Consider the following 23,864-nt stretch of genomic DNA (forward strand, 5'->3'; position numbering starts at 1 on the left):
TAAGGAGGCCAGAAGAGGGCACCCAATCTCCTAGGACTAAACCTGCAAGTTGTGAGTGACAATGTTGAGAGCTGGAAACCAAATGCCTTTAACTGCTGAGTCATCTTACTAAGTCCTCACTCTCCCATCACAGCTTTTAAGCAAAAACTAAGGACACCTTAGTATTTAGACGTTACTCTTACTGAAGCCCCCCCCCCTTTTTTTTTTTGGTAAAATAAACCACGTGGCTTTAAAAGGAGAGAGGGGGCCTCACTATGTAGCTCCAACTGGCCTGAAACTTGCCAGGCAGACCAGAGATCTACCTGCCTTTGCCTCCCTAATGATAGGATTAAAGGATAGGCAACAACACAGGGATCCACGTGACTTTTAAAAATGGAAATGAACAACAGCTTTCTCAAAGTTTTAGCATGTATTATTAAGAATGTTGTATGGTCAGAGGGTGAAGTCCATTAATAAAGCACTTGCCTAACATGTATGAAGACCTGGAACCAATCTCCAGAAAACAAAATAAATTTAGAAGGTCAAACAGCAATATATGTCTATAGTGTTTTATTGGTCCATCTTGTTTTGAGACAGGGTCTTATGTAGCCCAAGCTGGCCTTAAACTCATTATCTAACCAAGGCTGGCCTTTGATTCTTTATTCTCTTGCCTTCACTTCCCAAGTGCTAGGATTACAAGTGTGTGCCACCACAGACAGTTCAACTTCAAATGCAAGTAAGTATATAATACTTAAGTAAAAACTAAATTATATAGAAGGCAGAGGTAGTAAACAAGAATAAATCACAGGTTACAGATTTATTAGTAACAACTAAAGTTAGGTTTACTAATTACTTATGTACAAAGACATGAGATCACATAAGTGGTTTTACATTTTCTTTATATGATAATTAAATGGACTGTTCACTGGGGTGGAAAGAAAGAAAATACTAGTCAGGGCTAGGAGTACCAACCACTTCTCTATAGATGAAAACAAATACATGAAAAAAAAAGTTTAATGACTTAAGTTTGCCCATTTTTCTTTTTTCAGACTATCTTGTAATGTTTAAGCTCAACCTTACTATCTAAGCAAAGAGGACCTTGAACTCCTCGTGATCTTGCTCCCACCCTCCAAGTGCTGAGATTATAGGCATGCACGATCATGACTGACTTTTTGTGGTGCTAGGGAAAGCATTCTACTAACTGAGCTGCATTCTCAGCTATAAATTGCATACTTTTTTCTAGTTCTTATATTTTTATCAATTCACCTAATAAACATTTATGGACAAACCTATTTTGAATCTTTGGCATTCTACCTCCCTACTTTCTCAATAAACTTACCCACTGAGAACAAGGGACCACATTGGCCAGAGCCATAGCTATAGGAAGCTCTCCTTGGTCTCCCATCATTGTGACCAGTTCCACGAGTCTCTCAAACCGATCTGCCAACACTGTTTCAGCAAGTGTGTCGAATTCTGTTCCTTGTTGAAGGATTTTTGTCAGAACTTCCATAAACGTAGCTCTTGTCTGGAGATCCTTGTGATAACCTAAGCCTGACATAGACAGACAGATGCAAATTTACTACCACAGCCTGACTGATGCAATTTTCATTTTACAAGCCACGTCAAGTCTAGGTTTAACTTATTATTTTATGTGTTTAAGTGTTTTGCATCTATGTATGTCTGGGCACTACATGTGTGCCTGGTTATCACAGAGGACAACAGGCACAATCATATTCACTGGGACTGGAGTTACAGGTGATTGTGAGCCTCCATGAGTGTACTAGGAATTAAACCAAGGTCCTCCAGCCCAGCCCTCTAGGGCTTTGAATTTCTTTTTTATTTTTGTTTGTTTAGAGACAGGGTCACTCTGTAGTTTTGGCTGGCTTGGAACTCACTGTATAAACCAAGTAGGCCTTGAACTCAGAAATCCTCCTGTTTCTTGTTCCTGGTTGATGAGATTAAAGGCGCACACAACCATGCTGGGACAGTTTTATATGTAGCTTTCATTTGATCTTACCTATGGAGTGCATGAGTCCACTGTCCACATTAGCATTGAGTAAGTTTGACATTGCAAGCACTGTACAGTGCCTCAGGGATGCCAGCCTCCGAGACATGCCACGTTTCCTGCCACCTGTTTGTGCATTTTCATCTTCAACTTCACTACAGTCATTCAAAAGGTTCATAAATAGTGTAAAGTACCTGGGAAATACAAAGACTGACCTTTACACAGTGAAGGCCCCAACGACCAGAAAGCTAAACATACATTCTGAGTGATTATATGTGACATTATGTGTGGCTGTGAATATATGCTTTTCTGATCTTGGGTTAAGAAATCAATGTAATTCATTATTAAATTGCTGTGAGAATTATTTTATCTTAACAAAGTTCAGTATTCATTTCATGGCATGGGAAACGTGCAAGGTTTCCTGGCAAATTTGTCATTTTTAATATTCAGCATACAAAATTCATGATCCAAATAGTTTAGTCAGTGTTTTTTGGATTTTGGGGTTTTTTATTTTGTTTTGAGACAAGGTTTCTTTGTGTAACTCTGGCTGTCCTGGAACTCACTTTGTAGACCAGGCTGGTCTTGTACTCAGAGATCTGCCCACCTCTGTCCCCCAAGCACTGGGATTGAAGGTGTGTGCCACCATACCTGGCTTCGACATTGTCATTTTAAATTACTTAATGAAGCAAACTAGGTTTGTTACAAGGAAAAATTCAGTGATCACATTATTTTCTTTAAAAAACAGAACACAAATTATTTGCTTCTCTTGGCCCCATCATTTCACAAGTAGATATGGTATGTTTTATGAGAACAGCCAATGGCCACAATATAAAAGCAACTAGATCTTCTTTTAAATGCAATAATTAGCTACTTAATTACAGTTCTTTGGGAGGGAGAAAGCTATATTTGCTTTTTGCTTTGGATTTTGGTAGCTGGAATTTACTTAAGAAATAACTGTGACTTGGCCTCCATTAGTTCCACCCCATCTCCTTCTTCAGGCTGTAGTGGAAGGCCAGCGAGGAGTGAAACTACTGCTTCCATGCTTGCTTGGTCCAAATCTCTAAAGAAAAGTAATTTAGAAACTATGAGGCTTTCAGATACAAACTTTAACTCTCTATTTCATTAATTAAACTGTAAGCACAACCTAAGTGGTACCAGTAAATATGCCAAGCTTAGAACACACACAAAGACTTCACACTTTCAACCAAGTAACCTTTAACATACTATCTATGTTAAATCAAAAGGACAGGGCTGAGGATACAGTCCAATTTAGCATTTAAACATCTTCAATTCAAGTTCCAACATCACAGTATAAAAAGGAAAAAATTCAATTAACCAACCAACCAAACAAACAAACAAACAAAAAAGTATATACTGTCAAGTTATACCTAGCCAGAGAAAAAGATGAAACTGTCATACTGTTCAAGAGTTACCATTTGGGATATGCACAATCATCTGTCATTAAAGCAAACTTAAGCAATTATGCCTTAGATTAAGCATAATTATGTTCATCAATCAATACCTCTATCTAATCATAAGGTAATACAATATAATACTTTATGCATCTTCTTTCTCAATAACTGTTAACCATTTTTCCTAAGCCAACACCACTTCCTTCACCCTCTCTCACATTAGTTTCAACTAAATCTTTCCATTAAATTAAAAAAAGATTTTTATATATTTCAAATGCAAAAGCTTACCACCTACAAAACAAGTTAAATACAGTATGTTATAAATGCTTAACAGCTATACCTATAGTGGTTTCCATGAATAAGGTACAATATGACAGTACTTAAAGGTCTCTCTCTCTCTTTCTCTCTCACCTTGTGAGACACTTCACATCATCATCTGCTGCTTGGTTTGATGTTCCCATAACCCAGTCTGTTAGGTATTCCACCATTTTATTCCTGCAGAATGATGAAAAGGAAAAGAATAAACAAAATTTTAGCTCTCTTAAAAAAAAAAAAAAAAAAAATTTTAGCTCTCTATCTCTCACTGTTTGATTATTTAGACAAGAGTTTAATTGTATATCCCAAGTTGGCCTTGAACTTCTGCCTATGCCTTCTGACTGTTGAGACTGCAGGTGTATGCCAATACACCAAAACACTGTTCTAATACAGCAAATGGTCAATGAATTCAATATGACTTTATCAGGTGTAATGAGATAAAAGTTAGAAGGGCACAAAGAGATACAACTTGGATGCTGGTCCTTTTTGCACTGGCCCTTTCCTATACTGCCAATGTGGAAACAGAATCAAACTTTTAATGCCCATGAGTTAGCTCTAGAAAAGGGGAGATTTAAGAAAAAAAGAAAAAAGAAAGTAAAATAGAAAACAGATTCCTATGGGCATAGAGCTTAGAAACTTAGAAAGATATTCAGAAAAAAAAAAAATGTACAACACTTCTTTATCTGCCTCCTTGTCCCCATATAACCAAGCACTACTACTTTTCTACATGCCACTTCACATAATATTTCTAAGACCATATTTGGCTCTTCTGAGAACTCACCTAAATTTCATCTCCTGACAAAATGAGAGGTCATCTCTTCTTGCCATCATTACTTCAACTAACTGACATAGTTTCGTTTTTATTTGAATTGCATGGACCATATTCCCAAGCACACGAACATATCTAATTAAGCAGAGAACAAATAAAAAAAAAAAAAAAAAAAAAAAAAAAAGATCAAATATGGACAAAAATTAAGATATTCTAAATGCTTTATTTAATCCTTAAGTAAATGTAACTTTAAACATGGTTATTATTTAAATATTGTTTAAGTAGGAACATATACAACTTCTGATTGTCTTACTGTCATAGACTACACTGGGTCTATAATAAAGAATGGCAAATTATTTCATTATTCCTATTATCAGTACATAAGAGGTCTTACCTCTTAAAATATGTCTCTGCTATGTTTAAACAGCAAAATGTTTACCTGACCAGATTTAACATCATTGTTTCAATGCTAGCTTGTCCCAGATGCTCAGAGCTGCCTTCAGTATGATTATCCAGCAGATTCTTCATTATAGCTATAGTTTGCTCCACAAACTGAGTATTGCTATCAGTCAATAATACCTACACAAAAAACAAAATACATTAGTGATATCACATCAATGCACAGAAAACTGATCATAGGACAATGAAACTTGACATGACTATCACATTCATACAAACACAGTGACACACACAGGTACCAATGCCTATATCCAAGATTCATAACTCCAATCACACCCACAGGCCTGAGTTCTTTAGAAGCAGACCAATTCCTAGATTACATGATTCTTTTATCTCTGTAATTACAACAAGTTTTAAAAAATTGTAAGTGGATTATCATGCTAGTACCTAATTAAACAATTTGAAAGAAACACCCTTCATTTATTTCAAACATATTTTTGTATTCCTAGGGAAGGGTAAAAAATCAAAGTAGAGAAGACGTCACCTGTCCTTGAGAGTCAAAAAACTTGCTGATGGTATTCTTCAGTTTGTTAAACAACATTGGATACAGAGCAGGACTCAACTCCAGACCCACCAGGTCCTTAACATTGGTCCGTATCTGAAGCCCCACTTTCTCATGGTTACACACCATTAAGGACAGAAGCCGGTCCATAAATCTGCTGACAGGTGTATCAACATTCCCTTCTGAAGACATTACGGAAATCATAGACCCTTTGCGCTCACTGACAGGGCCCATAGGTGGGCTGTAGGTTGCTAAGCCAGAGCTGCTTCTCTGTTGCAGGCACACCCCACCAAGTGCACAAAGGAAGCCAGTCATGTTGATCCATTCCTGCAGGGAGTCTGTGTCAGACAAGTCTATGGATCCACCTCCACTGACATGGGACATCCGTCTCTTAACAATGGTCTTATGAAGGCTTTCTGCAACCTAAACACGACATTTTTGTGAAAAGCATGAAGTCAACATAGACTGGATAAAATCATACAAATTACTCTTTCCCATTTTTTCCAGTAGGAAAAGTACATTTTACATTTTAAAAAACAAAGCTTGAAATTACCATGTACATCATTATCTTTTAATTTCAGTTTTATTTTATGTATATAAATGTTTTGCTTGCATGTGTATCTCTATACCTGGTATCCAAAACTCCAGAAAAAGATGTTGGATCCCTGGAACTTATGTTACAGGCCATTCTAAGTCATCAAGCAAGTGCTGGGAATCAAACCCAGGTCCTCTAAAAGAGCAACCAATGTTCTTAACCATTGAGCTGTCTCTCCAGTTCCTACCATACATGTTATTAGAGAGGCACTTAATATATTTTTGTCATAGCTTGACTAACAAAATCCACTTGAAGTGTCAAATTTCTTTTAAAAACCTCTGGTGTACATGGATGAACCTTAAAACAAGTGAAGAGGAAAGATAGTCACAAAGGCCCGCATAATCTATGATCCCATTTGTAAGAAATGGCCTGAAAAAGCAATTTTTTATAAATAAAATATAAATTAGCAGCTGCTCAAGGCTGAAGGTGTGGACACAGAAAGATAGGAAAAATGGCAAGTCAGAGCTAGAAATAGCTAAAGGGCACAGGCTTAGGGGAGGGGATATTCTTTGAGAGGATAAAAATGTATTGAAATTGTGTATTGGTTGACAGTTACACAATTCTGTGACTATATTTTAAAAAAAAAAAAAAACCCACTGGATTGGACACTTTTTTAAGATAGGCCCAAAGTTTAAAATGGCATTCAACCTTACAATGGGCCCAACTGTCTGTCCACTAGATCCTTTTTTAGAGTATCTAACAATTTGGGAAGTTCAGGCAAGAGGATCAATGCAAACTCAGGGACAGCCTGTTCTACAAATTGAGTTCTAGACCAGCAGCGACAAACAACCATGTTTGTTGTAAAACAAACAACATGAGACTTGTTAGAAAATTTATTTTTCTCTATCTGCAGCTGTTACATCTTTTCTAAAAGTTCTTTGAAATACTTGGATGAAGGAAGAACAAGAAAACGTAAATGAATGGTCCCCTAGCTAAGTGGTTTCTGGCAGAGGTATTTCTGTGATGATGAAACATTTCACATCTCTACTGTCCAACAAAGCAAATAAATGCTCAACTTTGGCTAGTGTAAAACTGAGAAAATAGGTTTACTTCACTTAAATGAGTTACAACGTACATTCTAACAGATACATGTAGCTAATAGCTATAAGATTAGGCAGTACAGGCCTAGATGTTCTTAAAACAACTCTATACTGTCTACTACTCTGAGTAGCTCACAACAGATTACTTAAGTGAAGCAACAGATCAATCAATACACAAAAATTCATTGAACAAACTTACCTGGCCATCTTCCATTTTGGCTTTCGGATAGTTAAGGATTAGTTTTGTAGCCTGTTCCCATTTTGCATGTGTATCTTCCCAAGCCTAAAATGAAATTAATTATCACTAGGAAGGAAATTTAGTGGTGGACTCAAAATCAACATGTAACTGCCAGGTTTTGAGTAGAATTTCCTACTTGTAATATGCACATAGTTCAGAGGAGGTGTCCAACATGAGGGTGGGGGCCTGGGAGGGGTACTGCTGCTGCTGAGACCATACCTCAGTGTTTCCTGCAGTGGGATGCTCAATGCGCCTCAGCAGGGCCATCACTCTCTTCTGAAGTGCTGCTCTTCCTAAGCAGAGACAACAGCAAACCCAGTTAGTGCTTAGAGCCTTCTTCACAACTAGGAACTTGCTATGCCCCACCCAGAGCAGAGTGAAGGAATAGAATGAATGACTCTAATGACCAAGCTGAACACATACTCTCATCAGTCTCTATAACAGTACTCATTTCCAACTCCATAAAGTCTAGAACTCAAAACAGCCATCTCCACACAGATGTTTTAAAATCCCATTTACAATTCAAGGAGAGCAATTTCTATAGTCTACAACTAAAAGCAACTTATAGTGCCAGTTATTAACAAAAGTGTACATTAAAAATTCAGTAAAAACTCTATTTCAAATGTCACTGAATTTCATCCTACCTTGTTCAGAAAAGGATTTCAAGCAAGCAGTTTAAATTATTAGCCCTGGAAACTTTCAAACAGTTATCTTAAATATACTCCACTGTAAAAAATAAATAGATGTCAGCCAAAGTAACAGTTAAAAAGAAAGAAAAAAAATTACCCACATTTACCTGTTGACATCATATTGCTGACAGATGCAAATTCCATGAATGTGTTATAGTTGGGCAAGAAATTGTGTACTGACACTTCATCCACCCCACACCGGATATCTGCTTCCTCACAGAGGTGGCGGAAACAGGACATAGCAACCAGAACAGCTTCAGTGTCAGGACTCCACAGAAACATGTACAAGGCCACTTCTAGCTTGGTCTGGGCTTGACGGCATATTGGTGGGGCTCCACTGCACCCTGCTGTGCTATCCTGAGAGGTAGGGGGCGAAGGGAATTTATCTCCAACTTAGGTGACTTCATTTGCAAACTCAACAATACCATCTATCACTGCACACAAAACTAAAAAGAATTCTCCTTTTTAATCATAAGATCTTTTTCTGATGTACCTTACTCTAAATGAGAGGAGATGAACCAATATAATGCACAATAGTATTGTGTTCAATTCAAATAGGTATTATCTTAGATTTCTGAAATATAAATAAAATCTGTAAGAAATATACAAGACACCAAAACAGAGTCTATCGCAGCAATACTGTGATCCACTTATGAGTTAACCATAAATGACAAAGGAAGATGAAGCAACAGGAAGCACTTCTTAGGAGGAAGGAGTAACTACACGGTAGAACTGACCGAAACAATGACACATAAACAAACACTGCAGCACAAGCTATACTCATCTGATCTGACATTGCCCAACCATTAACTGTAAAAAACACATTACAAAGCAAATACAGAGTATGCAGGCAAAGTAAGTATACACTGCAGCTGCTACAGGGCTTACTGGGGTTTCCCCCTCAATAGGCTACAGTAAAATTTAAGGATGAAAAGGTTATGTCTGAAAACCAAATCCTTCTACGATGATTTTGTAACTGCTCATTTTATGATTTACATCTTAAGCACATTTACACATAAACATAAATATCCTTCAGGGGTAGCAATACATACCTATAATCTCAGCACTTGTGTGAAAGGAGCAAGAGGATCAAGGCCTTCCTGACCTATATGAGACCCATTCTAAAAACTTAAAAGCTCCAAGCATGACTGCCCATGCCTATAGTACCAGCACTTTTAAGGCTAAAGCAGGAGGATTATAGTGAATTCAAGGCTAGCCTGAGTTATAAAATAAGACTGTGTGAATATATAAATACATGTATATATAAATAAATTAAAACTAAAAGCAAAAGAAAAGAAAATCTTAACAACACTTATCCATAATATTTAGCAAGATCAATATTTTGTTTTATTTCAGTCCATTTGAACCTCCTTTAGTTTAACTTCTACATATGAATAGAGACTTTCTTACAGGGTTCACATCAGAATGATTACAGCTACCAGCCCTTGTGTCAAATAATTAAGTGCTATTGACATTTCACCTAGTTTAATCCTCCCAACAACTCTGGAGCAAGAATATTACACCTGTTTTATTTTTTAACTATTATTATTAATCATTTCTGCTTATTGTCTTTCTTCTTTCTTTCTTTCTTTTTTTTTTTTCAAACACAGTCTTACAATATAGACCAAGCCAGCTTCACACTTGTCTCCTCTGAGAAAGAAGAATAAGCCCAATAGTTTAGGGCACTAATAAGTACTTGGCTTGTCCTTCCAGAAGACCTGGGGTCACTATCCAGCGCTACCATTGCATGGGATCAGACGCCCTCTTCTGCCTATGCAGACACTAGGCACACATGAGTGCACAGATATAAGGTAGGTAAAACACCCATAAACATTAAAAAAAAAAAAAGAGAGAGAAAAAAAAGTAAAATTTAAAAGGTCAGGTATGGTGGTAGTCAGACCTCTCAATTTGAGGCCAGCCTGGTATATACAGGAAGTTCCAGAAAAGCCAGGGCTACTTAGTGATAACCTATGTTTAAAAAACAAACAAAAGACCCATTTGTGATCCTCCTGCCTCAGCCTCTGGATTACAGGTGTGTTTCATCATGCCTGCTATCTTCTTGGGGGAGGGGAGAAGTTATTTTTTGTTTTTGTTTTTCCAAGACAGGTTTTCTCTATGTAGCTTTGGAGGCTGTTTGGAACTATGTAGACCAGGCTGGCCTTGAACTCACAGAGATCCACCTGCCTCTGCCTCCCCAGTGCTGGGATTAAAGGCATGCACCACTACTGCCCAGCTGCTATCTCCATTTTAAATCTGAGAAAACTGAGTCACAGAATAGAGACAAATTTGCCCAGGGTTCCACAGTGAGCAGCAATACTCTAAGCAATCTGTAACTAATGTGCAAAATTAATTAACTGAAATTTACTAAAGTCCACTCAGAAAGATAAAGCAGAGATGACAGTACAGGAGACACAAAGGGATGGTACTTACCATGGAGGAATTTCCTTTTCCTTTCCGCAGGGATGCTCCAGGAGTACAGGTTCTTAATAACTCATCATGATCCACTGACATCTGAGTGGTATTTCCACTAGCAGGAACATCACATCCTACTCCACAAAGGAAGAGAAAGTGACAGGAACTTCTATCCGCCTGCTAGAAAAAAAGAAGTGAGTCCCACTGAAGCACTGACGTCTGTGAAAGAAGAGGGCTTAGTGTGGGCTGACCCCGATGCTGCACCTTGAGAAATACTCATTTAACCAATGTGCTAAGGAAGGTCTGTGCAATGTCTCTTTCAAATGCCTCTCAGTTGTGTACTGTCCAACCCAGATGCTTAGTGAAATAAAGTCTATTCCAAGAAAACTACAGTACTTCACATTTTGCCTAATCAGGAAAATTAGAACTTTACTTTTTAAGTTAAAGTTATATGCTGGGTACATTACAGCATTGATTTGACTAGCTATAGCACTTGACCATACACAGCCCCTCACCATGCACACAGTAATGCGATTACATGGTAATTCTATGTTCAATTTTTTGGTAAATATTGTTTGTATTTTTGTGTGTGTATAAGTGAGAGTGCATACATACATGTAATGGGTGTCAGGTGACCTTCTCTATCACTTTTCATCTATTCTTCTGAGGCAGGGTCTGTCCCCTGAACGTGGACAGCTAGGTTGGAAGTCAGCAAGCCCCAAGGATCCTCAAGTTTCCACTGTCTAGAAGCTGAAGTTACATCATGCACTGATACCTACCTGGCTTGTTACTTGGGTGCTGGGATCTTAATTCTGGTTCTTATGACTGATCTTAACTGTCCAGCTCTTTCTCCAGCCCTCAACAGACAACTTTTGATTCACTACTAGATTACTAAGAGGAAAGCATACACAATTCTTTTCTTTTTGTGTGTGTGGGTATTTTGCCTACATTTTTGTCTTTATGCCATGTGCCTGAAAAAGCACATTGTCACACACCTTAGAACTGGAGTTATAGACAGTTGGGAGCTGCCATGTGGGTGCTAGAAATATTGAATCTGGTCCTCTGGAAGAGCAGCCAGTGCTCTACAACTGTAGAGCCATCCTTCCACCCCCACACAAAATTCCTAAGTCTAGTATCTTATCTTTGGGATAAACTTAAGTTCTACTAAATAAGCCAGATGACTCTAAACAAAATTTTGTCATGATGCTTTTAAGGTTTTTCATAGCTACGATTGTAGGCATGGATAAAAATTCATTAAATCAAGTATTCTTTAAACTGAGACATAATAGAAATGCCTTTAAATTGACCATACAAATTTTATGTTTAAAGAAATGTAAGGTTCTTTCCTATTCCCCAAAACTCCAACATGTTTCAACAGTTCAGGATCAAAGAATATTATTACAAATAAAGACGATTCCTGATGACCCTCTCTCTACCATTAAGTTACACCTCCTAGCCTTGTCTGAAACAAGATCTCAATGTGTAGTTCAGGCTGGCCTAGAATCCACTATGCAGTTCAGGATGGCCTCAAACTCAAGCAGGCATCAATAGGACTAGAATTACAGGTATGTGCTGCCATACCCAGCTAAAAGACAAAACCTTTAGGGGAGGTATATAAATTAAACCTAGATTAAGAGCCTTTGCCCTTTAGCTTTATCAAAGATTATTTCCTAGACTAGCTTAGCCCTGAGAGGCAAGTAATATGATATGTACTGACTTAAGAATAAAGAGAAGACAGATTCTTTGAGCCTTCTGTGATTATAATAGCCTCCAGTTTTCATAGGCCTGACCCAGAGTCCTACTTAAGTCAGCCAGAATTCATTAACATTCAGATCATCAGGACAAAGCCTAGAATATTTCAATGTTGAACTGCCAGGCAATGCCCTCTGTACTTTCATTTCTCTTAAGGACTTCATTGAGGGAGAAGCTGATGTAGATATAATCTAGCTAACAAAAACCTCTTAATTTGTCCTGTGCTGGTTAGCTTTTTGTCACCTTGACACAAGTTAGAGTAATCTTAGAAGAGGAGAACTTTAATTAAGAAGATGCCTCAATCATGCTGGTCTGTGGACAAGTCAGTGGGGCATTTTCTTGATTGATGGTTGATATGTGAGGGACCAGCCCACCACAGGCAATCGCTACCTGGTGGTCCTGGGTTGTATAATGAGCAAGCCACAGAGAGAACGTCAATAAGCAGCATTCCTCCATGGTCTCTGCTTTAGTTCTTGCCTTGCTTTTCCCCAATGATGGACTGTCATCAAGACATGTAAGTCAAATTCCCCAACCCAAGTTTTGGTCATGGCGTTTATCATAGCAACAAAAGGAAATTAACATGTCTCCTTACTATTCAAATATTTCCAACATAAGAAATGTCATTGTGCTTACCTTATTTTTAAGAAGAAATTTATTCCTGCAGATCAGAATTTCCCGTAACCACTTGAGAATTTCTGTGCTACTAAGCATTTGATGGCTAGTTAATTTCTTGCAGATGTAAAAAAGCATTTGTGAACTGCAGTAACATAAAGTTCATTGTTACAAAATTATCAAGAACCTAATACAAACATAATCATACATAGAATGGCATTATTTCATAACAGTTGTAAATTTAGAGGCTTGGTTTTCCCTTGTTCATGGGTTTTATCCAAATGTTAATAACAGCAAATTAAAAAGAATTCTTCCTTGCAGTGGTAAGGGTAAGAAGAAATCATAAATTCACATGCACAGCAAAGCCTGCATAGAAATAGAATAGTTGAGAGCCAGGGTCTGCTACAAGACAAAGCCACCCCACTAACTTCTATAAAGGACATTTCCGTGGAGCACAGCCACACCCCTTCGTTCCCATGTGGTATGCAAGTGTTTTCTTGCTCCAAGAGTAAAAGTGCATAGTTATAACAGAATGAATGATCCAAGAATCCTGGCATACTTCCTACCCTTTAGAGAACAAGTTTGCTTACTTGTTCTTGATGCTATACTAAATGTCTAATAGTGAGCTACTAGTCACCACATGACTACATGAACACTTTAAATGATGCTTGTCCAAATTGAGATGCACTTAGTGAGACATACTACAAATTTTGAAGACTTAATGAAAACAAATATAAAAGTCACATTAACAATTCAAATTAATTATATGTTGAAATATTATTTGAACAAGTTAAATAAAATACACTAAAATGTAAGCTTTTTCTTTTATAATGTGTTAAATTAAAAACCAATTACCCATGGCTCCAGTAAATATATCATTATTAGTCTTTAGGTTTTAACTTCACTTCCAAGTGACTCAGCATACCCATGTCTATGATAAGACAACAAAACCTGAGATTTACAGATTTACATCTTCCTAATGTGGTACCATCATTGCTCATTAAAAGACAGCTTTCTCTTCAGTTCAGAAATACAGTGTGTATTTTTTTTTTTACTTATATGCAAGTTTTTAACTTATTCACCAAAATCACCAGTATTTACAGATTTACAAAAGGTCATACATAGTTCTCCCACCCCAGTGTTGGGGACTGAACCCACCACCTCATGCTTACTCATCATGTGCTGTACTATTGAGCTATGAGCCTAGTTTTAAAAATGGGAGCTTTAAAAACTAAAAGCAAGCCTAAAATGTTAACACTTTAGATTTCTAATGTAGAAATCTATTAAAAGCACATCCTCTCTTTCTTCTCTTCTGTTCCCAGTGTCTCTATGTCTCTTTACCTCTTTTCTCTTCCCTTCCCCCCCTCACTCCCCTTTCAAATAAACTTCTCACTCAAAATAAATAAATAAATAAATAAATAAATAAATAAATAAAATCTATTAAAAACATAATTGTAGGGGGCTGGAGAGATGGCTCAGTGATTAAGAGCACTGACAGCTCTTCCAGAGAACCTGGGTTCAATTCCCAGCACCCACATGGCACCTCACAACTGTAACTCCAAGATCTAATACCCTCACACACAGACATACATGCAGACAAAACACCAGTGCACATAAAATAAAATTCAATTATGTAATTAATTAATTAGTTAGTTAGTTGGTTAATTAGTTAGGAAAAAAAAACATAATTGAAGCCAGGCATGGGAGGACACACCTTTAGACCCAGCACTCTAGAGGCAGGTGGATCTCTGTGACTTCAAGGCCAGCCTGGTCAACATAGAGAGTTCCAGGCTAGCCAAGGCTACATAATCAGATCCTATCTCAAAACAATAAACAAAATTATAACTGCGTAGAAGTATATGACAGAGTATAATACTTGACATAGCAGAACTTGTAGCAAGGTGATAAAAATTAGCACCATTTTAAAACTTTACCCATAGCAAAACACTAATGCAAAAAAAAAAAAAAAAAAAAAAAAAAAAAAACTCTTCTGTTTGGCATATGTGTGATATTTCTGACAGTTAAATATTCTAATATTTTGAATCCAAAAAAATATAAAATCATAAAATATCTATAGGTATAACCGAATAATATCACAATGAACTAAATACTATAAATCTAATATTCAAAAACAAAATACAAAATTAAAATTGTAAACTGAATTAAAATTTGAAAGTACACATACCTAATTTCCCAAAATGTCTCTACAGGAGCATCAGGGTTCCATAAATCGATGCTATCTAACTGATGAAGAACCAGCAAGGCCTGAAATTTAAAGGAGAGAGAGAGCCCACTGAAAACTTTTTAGAAAATTGACACTGTAGTGATTATTTTGCAAATGCTAACACAACAGGCTGAAATACAGGGAAAACAACTTTTCTACGGGTGGACCTGAAGAACACAATTCTCTAGAGCATCAAAACACAGCAGAAATTAACTCGATTGTCACACATTTCTTGGTCAGAAAAGTTATTTTCTAAAATTAACAGAGGGCCAAACAAAGCAAACTTTGTACCTTTCTGGTACTTGAGGGTTTTCTGTTGTCTCTTCATACAGTAGCACAGATTTGATTGGGAAATTAAAGCACTCACTTTCTTCTATTCTATTGAAATTTTGCAAACAAATACATGTAACAAGATGGAAAGATAAAAAGCAATGAGGAGCAATCCTTATGGGCTCTGTTGCTTCAGGGGTTCTAGTTCTCTATTACAGGAAAGTGGGGAAAGTTTTTTATATGGAAAGAAAATAAGGCATATGAAGGTTTTCTTTTTAGAGGATGTTAAGCTGCTTAAGTACATCTACGTTTTTGAATGACTTCAAGTTATACATACAGTGAAAGGGGAGAAGGCAGTATTATAGTATAATATAAAGAGTGTATGGTATGGTATGGTACGGTACGGTATGGTACAGTATGGTACGGTACGGTGTGTAGTGTAGTGTAGTGTAGTGTAGTGTAGTGTAGTATCAGAGGTTGGACCCTGCCATTTACAAATGGTTTGGGCTCAAGTAAGATTTAAGTATTTTAGGTGACACATTTAGTAAAACTTTTGATTAATGTGAACAAAAATTCATTGGACATTTTGCATTTCAATAAGATTATATTTTTTAATTTCCTCCTGTTTTAATTTTACATACTGCTATATGTTACTTGATACCTTGAGAAGTGCCTCAAAGGTGAATCTGTCATTGTGCCAGTATTACAGAGCATACTGACATAAACTAAGGTGGCTATGGGGTGATTAGATGATATAATTTGTTAGGAAACACTTTAACATATGTAGTTCATTGTTGATGAAAATACTGCTATAAAGTACATGACTTACTACTTCAACAAAGCTGCAAATACATTATTCTCATCTAATATTTCATAAATATTTTCAAATATTGCTGAATGATACCAATAAGTTTTAATGGATGTTCTGTAGCATGTCAAGGTGAAGTACACTGTTAAATATTAATCTATTCTCTTATTAATTGATAATTAAAGTCCTCCTGAATGCTCTTTAAAAAAGGAACAAACATGTATTTTTTTTACCTTGAATTATACATAATATACAGAAGAAAAAAATGTAAGAATTAATTATCTCGGTGAAAACAAAATATTTGAAGAAATCCTCCAAAAAGAGTTCAAGCAATGCATCAGTTTCTAGGATGAATAGTGATACACAAAGACACACACACACACACACACACACACACACACACACACACACACACAGCATATCCATGTACAAGGAATGCACAAGTGTTCTAAGTAAACATTTCAAATATTTCTCCTTGAAGCACAAGGTATACAGTACAGGAGATAATCTGGAGAGGAGAGCTCAGAGAGTTTTGGTGTGTCCCACCATTACCTGCTCAATTCTGCCAACACCAGGAAGCCCTTCAGAACTCATGTCCCAGGCATCAGCTCTTTGTAAAAGCAGCCACTGTTTTAAATGTCATCACCAGATTGTTTTGCTTGTTTTTAAGCTTTATATAAAGGGAACCAACAGTATATAATGTTTGCATTTGGTTATTTTCATTTATTATGTCTGTGAGATTCATCCAATTTTTGTACTCATCAGTAACTCATTTTATTTTACTTTTAGATAGTGTCTTCCTAAGTAACCCTGACTGTTGGTATAAAACAAGACTTTTTTTTTCTTTTTTGCAATGCTTGGGAATTTACTCAAGAATAATGAAAAATCTTTTCACATCTTAGATTTATATAGAAGGGAGCCTAGAACCTATCAATGTTTCTTTTTATCTTCTTTCTCATCCTCCTCGTCATTTTGGTGACAAAGCCTTCCTCTGTAGCACTAGGTGGCCTTGAACTTGGCAAGTAGACCAGGCTGGTCACAAACACACAGAGATCTGCCTGCCTCTGCTTCCTGAATGCTGAGATTGACAGTGAATACCACCATACCCAACAAAAGTTCTATTTCTAAACAGCCAAAAGCAAAAATACAAATGATCATCAACAGATAAATGGGTAAACAAATTGCACTATATTCATATAATGGGACAATCAACAGAATAAAATAGGATGAGCCTTGAAATAAAATCAACTACAAACACAATACAGTTATAGCAATTATGCTAAACTACAAATAAGAACTTTTATTCCATGAATATAAAATGCAAACTAAGATACAATAATAAAGCAAATCAATGATTACTAAGGAGGCAAGGGCCAGACAAGGAGTGAGACAGGATGGGGACTGCAAAGGAATACAAGGCTAATGTTCAGTAGTAATGGATGCTGTCTTCCAATGAGCCTATCAATGAATGAATAGAATATTCATTAACAATCAGGAAAAGGTGTCTAATAACACCTAAGAATACAAAAGAATAATAAAAATTGCTTCCTAATTTAAGGGGGGGGGCAAAGTAAGATTACATTTGGTGAACTTGCAAAACTAACCTAGAAGGACAGAATCAGACCAGTACATGTAGAAAACGGTAGGCGTACTAACTGCAGAATGAGAAGTAACTGGGGTGAATAGAGATATTCTAACTCTTAAATCACTTACTATATGTAAAATACACACCAATAAATTTTATTTAGATTGAAGATGTACTTTTAGGTTATCAGTATAAAAAATAACTTGAATTAGATGCCAAGCCTGACAACTTGAATTTGATCCATAGGATCCAATAGTGAAAAGAGAGAACCAATTCCTTCAAGTTATTCTCTGACCTCTACATGTATGCTGTGTATGTACATAGCCCCATATAATAAATAAGTACATGTAATTTTGTTGTTGTTTTGAGATGGGGTTTCTCTATATAGTTTTGGCTATTCCAGAACTCATTCTATACACCAGACTGGCCTCAATCTCAGAGAGCCACTTGCTTCTTCATCCTGAGTGATGGAACTAAAGGTATGAGCTATCAAGCACAGCTATAAATATAAATTTTCTAAAATCAACTTTGTTAACACAGTAGGCTGGCTATCATTTAAAAACAGACAATACAAGTGTCAACAAGGATGGAGAAATACCAAAACACTAATATACTGCTAATGGAAATAAAAAATGATATAGTAATTTTAACAGCATTATTAATAGTAATCCTCAAATAGAAAAAACACAGAATGTCAATCATCAATTACCTGGGGCTCATCAGGTAAAGGTACTTGTTACATAAGCATGAAAATCTTACTTCAATCCCGGGACCATGAAGACCAACCCCACAAGGTTGTCCTAACTTCCAGGCATGTGCCACTGCAAGTACACACACACATCATGCACAAACACAATAATAAATTCAAGAAATAAAGAAATCATAAACTTCCAAATTTTTTTATGCAATGCAATCCAAATATAGCATGACATGTGACATGCAAGTATAATTTCAGCTAGTTCAAGGGCTGAAGAAGGAGGATTGCTTCAGGATTTAGAGGCCAGACAAAAAATATTGTAAAATCCTGTCTTAAAAACAAACAAACAAACAAATGTAAAAGAAATTGTAGGGGTTGGTGAGACAGCTACAGCTGGTAAACGTATATGCCATCCAAGGTAGAAACTTGAGTTTTTTTCTGACCTCCACATGCATATACAATTTAAAAACAAAAACAAAAAACAAAACCACCACCCTCTTCTGGCATCCTAAGGCAATGCAAACACACAGTACATATATATACACATGCACACAAAACATCCATACACAAAAGATAAAAATTCTTAAACAATAATTAATACAATATTGTTTTGTTGCTACCTATAATATAAAGCAAATAACTAGAAACCCCCTCCACAGATCTCATAAAACATAAAGACACAAACATATCACTTCCAGAATAGACTTCCATTAATCACTCATTGAAACTATATACCAAAGAACATCAAAAAAGGACACAGAGGAGCTAGAGGATCAGGGGCTCAAGGATTAAGTGTAGAAGGTTCATGCAGAGGATCCAACTGCAGGTTCCAGTACCCACAAGAGGTGACTCACAATGACCTGTAACCTCAGCTCTGGGGATTCCAACACTTTTTTTTTTTTTGGTTCCTGTAGACACTACATACACACTTTAAAAATTTTTTAAAAAGAAAGCACACTGAGTCAAATAATTGAAAAATAAAGTACCCAGAAAAAGAATGGAGAAAGTTACAATCTTTCTTTCAAGATCCAAGAATTAACTTCCCCTTACCTCCATTGCTTCCTGAGCAATCTCTGGCATGTGTGACTGAGGGACCAGTTGGACAAGCCCTGTGATTAATTCTGCTGTACTGCCTTGAGTTTCAGGGCCCTGTTTTCTTGGGTTCTGCGAGAGAAAAGCAAATTTTATTTTTTATTAAATTTATTTATTATTTATTTATTTAGGTGTGTCTCTGTGTGTACACGGTACATGTGTGCAGGTGGCCATCAAGGCAGAAGAGTGCTGAATGCCCAGCTAGGAACAGAGCTCTTCACTGTGGAAAAGCAAGAAGTGTTCTCAAGCACTGAGCCATCTCCCCAACTCCTTCAAACTTCATTTTTGTTTTGTTTTTCGAGAAAGGGTTTCTCTGAGTAGCACCGGCTCTCATGGAACTCACTCTGTAGATCAAACTTGCCTTGAACTCAGATATTACCAGCCTCTCACCACCTGGCTCAAACTTCAATTTTTAAAAGAATGTATTGGCAGGATTATGAGGAATAAAGTAAAGATCAATTGTAAACAGCTAATTTCCTTTAGAAATAATGAAAATGTTCTAGAAATGACAAATGGAAGGGAGAATACTAAGCAGACTGAACCTATGGTCTCATTCATGAATATGAAGCAAGCTATAGTTTAACCATGAAATGTTTTTTTCTTTTATTGTATGTGAATTGTAACTCAATAAAAATATAGTTTTTTAAAACCAGAGCAGTGGTAGGACATGCCTTTAATACTAGCACTTGGGAGACAGAGGCAGATAGATCTCTGTGAATTTGAAGCCAGCCTGATCTATAGAATGAGTTCCAGGTCTGCCAAGGCTACCATATCAGTAGACTCCTAATTAAACAGATAACAGCTTTTCAACTTAAAAAAAAAAAAAAGAAAGTATCATGGCTAAGGATATAAATCAATACATTCTCAGCACCACAAAGGAAAAAGAAAAAATTGTACATACCAGTAATCCAAGGGTTAAGTATAAAAGTCCTGTTCAGTGCACACAGCTGAGCTGTCAATGTAGCTTAGCTGGTAGAATGCTTGCTTAGCACACAAAAAGCTCTGAACTCTATTCCAGCACTTGGGAGAAATAGGTAAGAGGATCAGAAATTCAAGGCCACCTTTGATTACATAATGAATCAGAGGTCAGCCTGGGTTACATGTAAACATGTCTTAAACAATAAAATCAACATAACTACTGTTAAAGAAAGCAATATTTCAAGGCTGGAGAGATAGCTCACCCATTAAAGCCTTGGCTCATAACAAAAAAAATATAAAAAAAGCAATAATTCAGTCACTGTGGGAAAATCCCTTCATTTACTAAGAAATTACTACTCTTCCTAAATGTGAAATTTACATATTTCAACAAAGTGTTTCTGATAATTTGGGAAAACCTATTTACACTTAAATAATATATGGTTTGCTGGCATGACAGTGCACACTTCTAATCCTAGCTGTTAGGAGGCTGAGTCATGAGGCTCTTGAGTTCAGGACTAGCTTGGGCTGCACAGAGAGACCCTACTTGGAAAACCAAAGAGGGAAAAAAACAAAACAAGCAAAAAAAAAAAAAAACCACACATATGGTTCATTTAAATAAAACCAACTGAATTTATATCTGCATTTTATTTTGTTGATTACATATTCTTCTTCATTATAATGTCTAACATATATTCTCACTCTAGTATGTATACCTGTCATCCAAACTCTTGTCCATTTTCTGATGCTCACTATTCATTTATAACTCTATAAAATTTGTTGGACAGCAAAGACATAGCAGAAAAAAAAAAGAAATATGTTACCTGGTGTGTTGGCACAAGTCTTTAATCCCAGCACTCAAGAGGCAGAGGCAGGTGTATTTTTATGAGTTTGAGACCAGCCTGGTCTATATATCAAGTTCCAATACAGTCAGAGCTGCATAACAGGGAGACATTGTCTCAAAAAGACAAAGAAGACAAACCAGAGGAGGAGGAAGAAAATAAAGTTGTTCCTACCTCCCAACAGTCTTATGAGGAAAGCAAGTTTTAATTAAATTACTAAATAAATAATCAAACTACAAATGAGTTAAGAGCCATCAAGGAATGTGGTCGAGTCAGTGAGGTCTCCATAAAGCAGACATTATAACTTAGTGCAGAAAAACAACTAGGTGATGTAAGAAGTGAAGGTAGTTAATAAGGAAGCTGGAAAATATGGAGTAAAACAAACCAGGACAAAGATGGTAAAAACAGAAGATAGAATCATATTACTTTTAAAAATACCACATTTGAGGCCATGTTTACATTTCTCCTATTAATGAAGGTTTAGAATTTATGAGTAAAATTCTATTTTCTTATGGTTACTGGGGAAAGTTAGTTATCCACTAGATGGCGGCAAAGGAAGCAATTTCCGCGTAGCTAGGATGCTGTCAGAAGCAGTGACAGTTGCCTATCAAACAAAACCCCACCCACTCACTGAACTCCACCAAAGAAAACAAAAGCACAACAGAAGGCAGGGGCAGGCCAGTGATAGAACATTTGTCTGTATTACAAGACTACTAGACTCTGGCTCAACCTTCAATATCATCAAGGAAAACAAAAAGGATTTCTATAATTCTTGGAAAATAGCATATTTTACTTAAACTCTTCAATTCAAACAATTCCATCCTTGTTCTTCAAACAATAACCTACTTAATGTGGAAAACACTCGTGACTCTGGTTTATTGTTGAATATAAATTACACCCATGTGAACAGAGTAACCCTAGTATTATGTGGCATTCATACTGAGATGTCATAACTCATGTCACACACCAGAGAAACCAAGAGAAAAAGTGTTATTATTTCAGAGTCGACCGACAAACTTTATGGAATTTTTCCAGGTCAGGGATCTAATTACATATTGTACTAGAATCTCAAATTTTGGGAGGGCTTTCCAGAAAACTCAAAACCCTCATATATTTTCTTTTGGGGTAACTGATCCTTTGGGAACTTAATCCTGTCTGTCTCTACTATCTCTCATTATCAGAAAAACTGATCATGTGTAAATATTTTTTAAATTCTGTAGTGAAGGCATGATGATTAAGCCCAGTATTACCAGCAAGGATGTCTAGTTTAAGACCAACCCAGGATACACAGGAAGACTTTGTCTCAAAAAAATCAAACAAAAACACATTCGTGCACATGTGCACATGCACACATGCAAACTTGAGTTTCATAGAATTCTTGAAACCACAGGCATTTAGTTATGAATGTCTGTATTTTAGTAATTTGAAGAGCATAGCAACAAATCTGTAAAGCACAAAAGCATTTTAAAGGCCTGGCACTCAGTACAACAATAACAAATGTTACTTGACAGTGTTCTCCAAGGATTAGGGAGACTCAAGAAAGTTAAACATATCATCCTATGAACAATTCAAGTTATTTTATTTGGACATTAATAAGGTTAATGCTGTCTCTTACTAACAATAGCAGCAACCTGCTTATAATCTATTATCTAAAACAGAACAAGGACAAATGATGCCACTAAAGTCAGTTCAATGATAAGGCAAAGGTTAGAAATTATATTAGAATTCTTTGAAAATAGTTTTCTTGGCAATGTCTTAGAGCTTGTTACTCGTGATTAGAGAGGATTTTGTCCTTTCAGTTCAACTAAATTAGTGGAATAATTTCAAAGCATTTCATTAAAATACTTACACAAAGCAAAAGCTTTGGGTCTGCATGAATTAGTTTCACCATGGACAAAAGAAGATACTTATAGCTCCTTGTCTCCAGGTCTGTAGGCTTTTCTTTAAATTTAAGGCTTGTTACCTTTTCTTTAAATGTAAGACTCTAGTAACAAAACAAAAACATGACAGCAACTTAGTGAGAATCAGACATCAGATTCACAGTAATAGCTATGCTTTATTGAAGAAATTATTTACAAAGCTCTGAAAATAGACACATTCCACTCCATACCACCAAACGGATACTAGTAGAACCATAAGCAAATTAAGCATAAATTTAACATTGCATTTTTAAAAAACTTTATATAGCATTTACATTATTTATTTATAATAGTACAGTAAGCTTTAATGAAAACCTAAAGCACTAAAGGAATAATATTAATTTGGCTCCTTGGTAAAAAAAGAAAATAAAAAGAACAAAACAAACTACTTTTCAAAATTATGAAAATGTAAGAGGAAAAATATTGGGTCTGTATCTTATACACATATACACACTGGGGAACTCAAATTAGCAAACATACCACACACATGCGCACGCGCGCACACAAGGGCAACATTATCAATTTTAAGATACACCACTTCTTGGCTGTAGCCAAAGAAAGGAAAAACTACTGTAAATCCCAGGATACTGCCCAAAGGGACATAAACATTTACTTTCAGACAGAAGCAAAAATAACATTCTTTGGAACTGAAGAAACATTCTCTGTAGGCAACCTCTGTATTTAAGCTTCAGTTATGAATTACTTTTTTGTTTTGATGGTATTTCCTCCTTCA

The 23,864-nt window shown here is 36.3% G+C and overlaps 1 protein-coding gene across 7 annotated transcripts in view; it reads right to left on the reverse strand.

The window, feature by feature from the left end:
• Nf1 (neurofibromin 1) overlaps positions 1-23,864 on the reverse strand; it is a 234,785-nt gene that overhangs the window by 127,524 nt on the left and 83,397 nt on the right. For 6 of the 7 annotated variants that reach the window (XR_007834242.1, XM_051179832.1, XM_051179829.1 and 3 more), the window contains 15 exons: positions 23,062-23,196; positions 19,414-19,527; positions 14,965-15,044; positions 12,801-12,924; positions 10,434-10,595; positions 8,111-8,360; positions 7,534-7,607; positions 7,276-7,359; positions 5,424-5,864; positions 4,920-5,059; positions 4,493-4,615; positions 3,808-3,891; positions 2,928-3,044; positions 1,997-2,178; positions 1,319-1,530 (listed from right to left, as the gene is read on the reverse strand). Coding sequence is in view for 6 of the 7 variants with exons in the window: in XM_051179832.1 (XP_051035789.1) it covers positions 1,319-1,530; positions 1,997-2,178; positions 2,928-3,044; positions 3,808-3,891; positions 4,493-4,615; positions 4,920-5,059; positions 5,424-5,864; positions 7,276-7,359; positions 7,534-7,607; positions 8,111-8,360; positions 10,434-10,595; positions 12,801-12,924; positions 14,965-15,044; positions 19,414-19,527; positions 23,062-23,196 (2,322 nt within the window). In the remaining variant the exon portion in view is untranslated. The remainder of the gene's footprint in view (positions 1-1,318; positions 1,531-1,996; positions 2,179-2,927; positions 3,045-3,807; positions 3,892-4,492; positions 4,616-4,919; positions 5,060-5,423; positions 5,865-7,275; positions 7,360-7,533; positions 7,608-8,110; positions 8,361-10,433; positions 10,596-12,800; positions 12,925-14,964; positions 15,045-19,413; positions 19,528-23,061; positions 23,197-23,864) is intronic. The other variant, XM_051179828.1, reaches the window with a different exon arrangement.

This window comes from Phodopus roborovskii, unplaced genomic scaffold (assembly GCF_943737965.1).
Source record: "Phodopus roborovskii unplaced genomic scaffold, PHOROB, whole genome shotgun sequence".
In the NCBI taxonomy this organism is placed as follows: domain Eukaryota; kingdom Metazoa; phylum Chordata; class Mammalia; order Rodentia; family Cricetidae; genus Phodopus; species Phodopus roborovskii.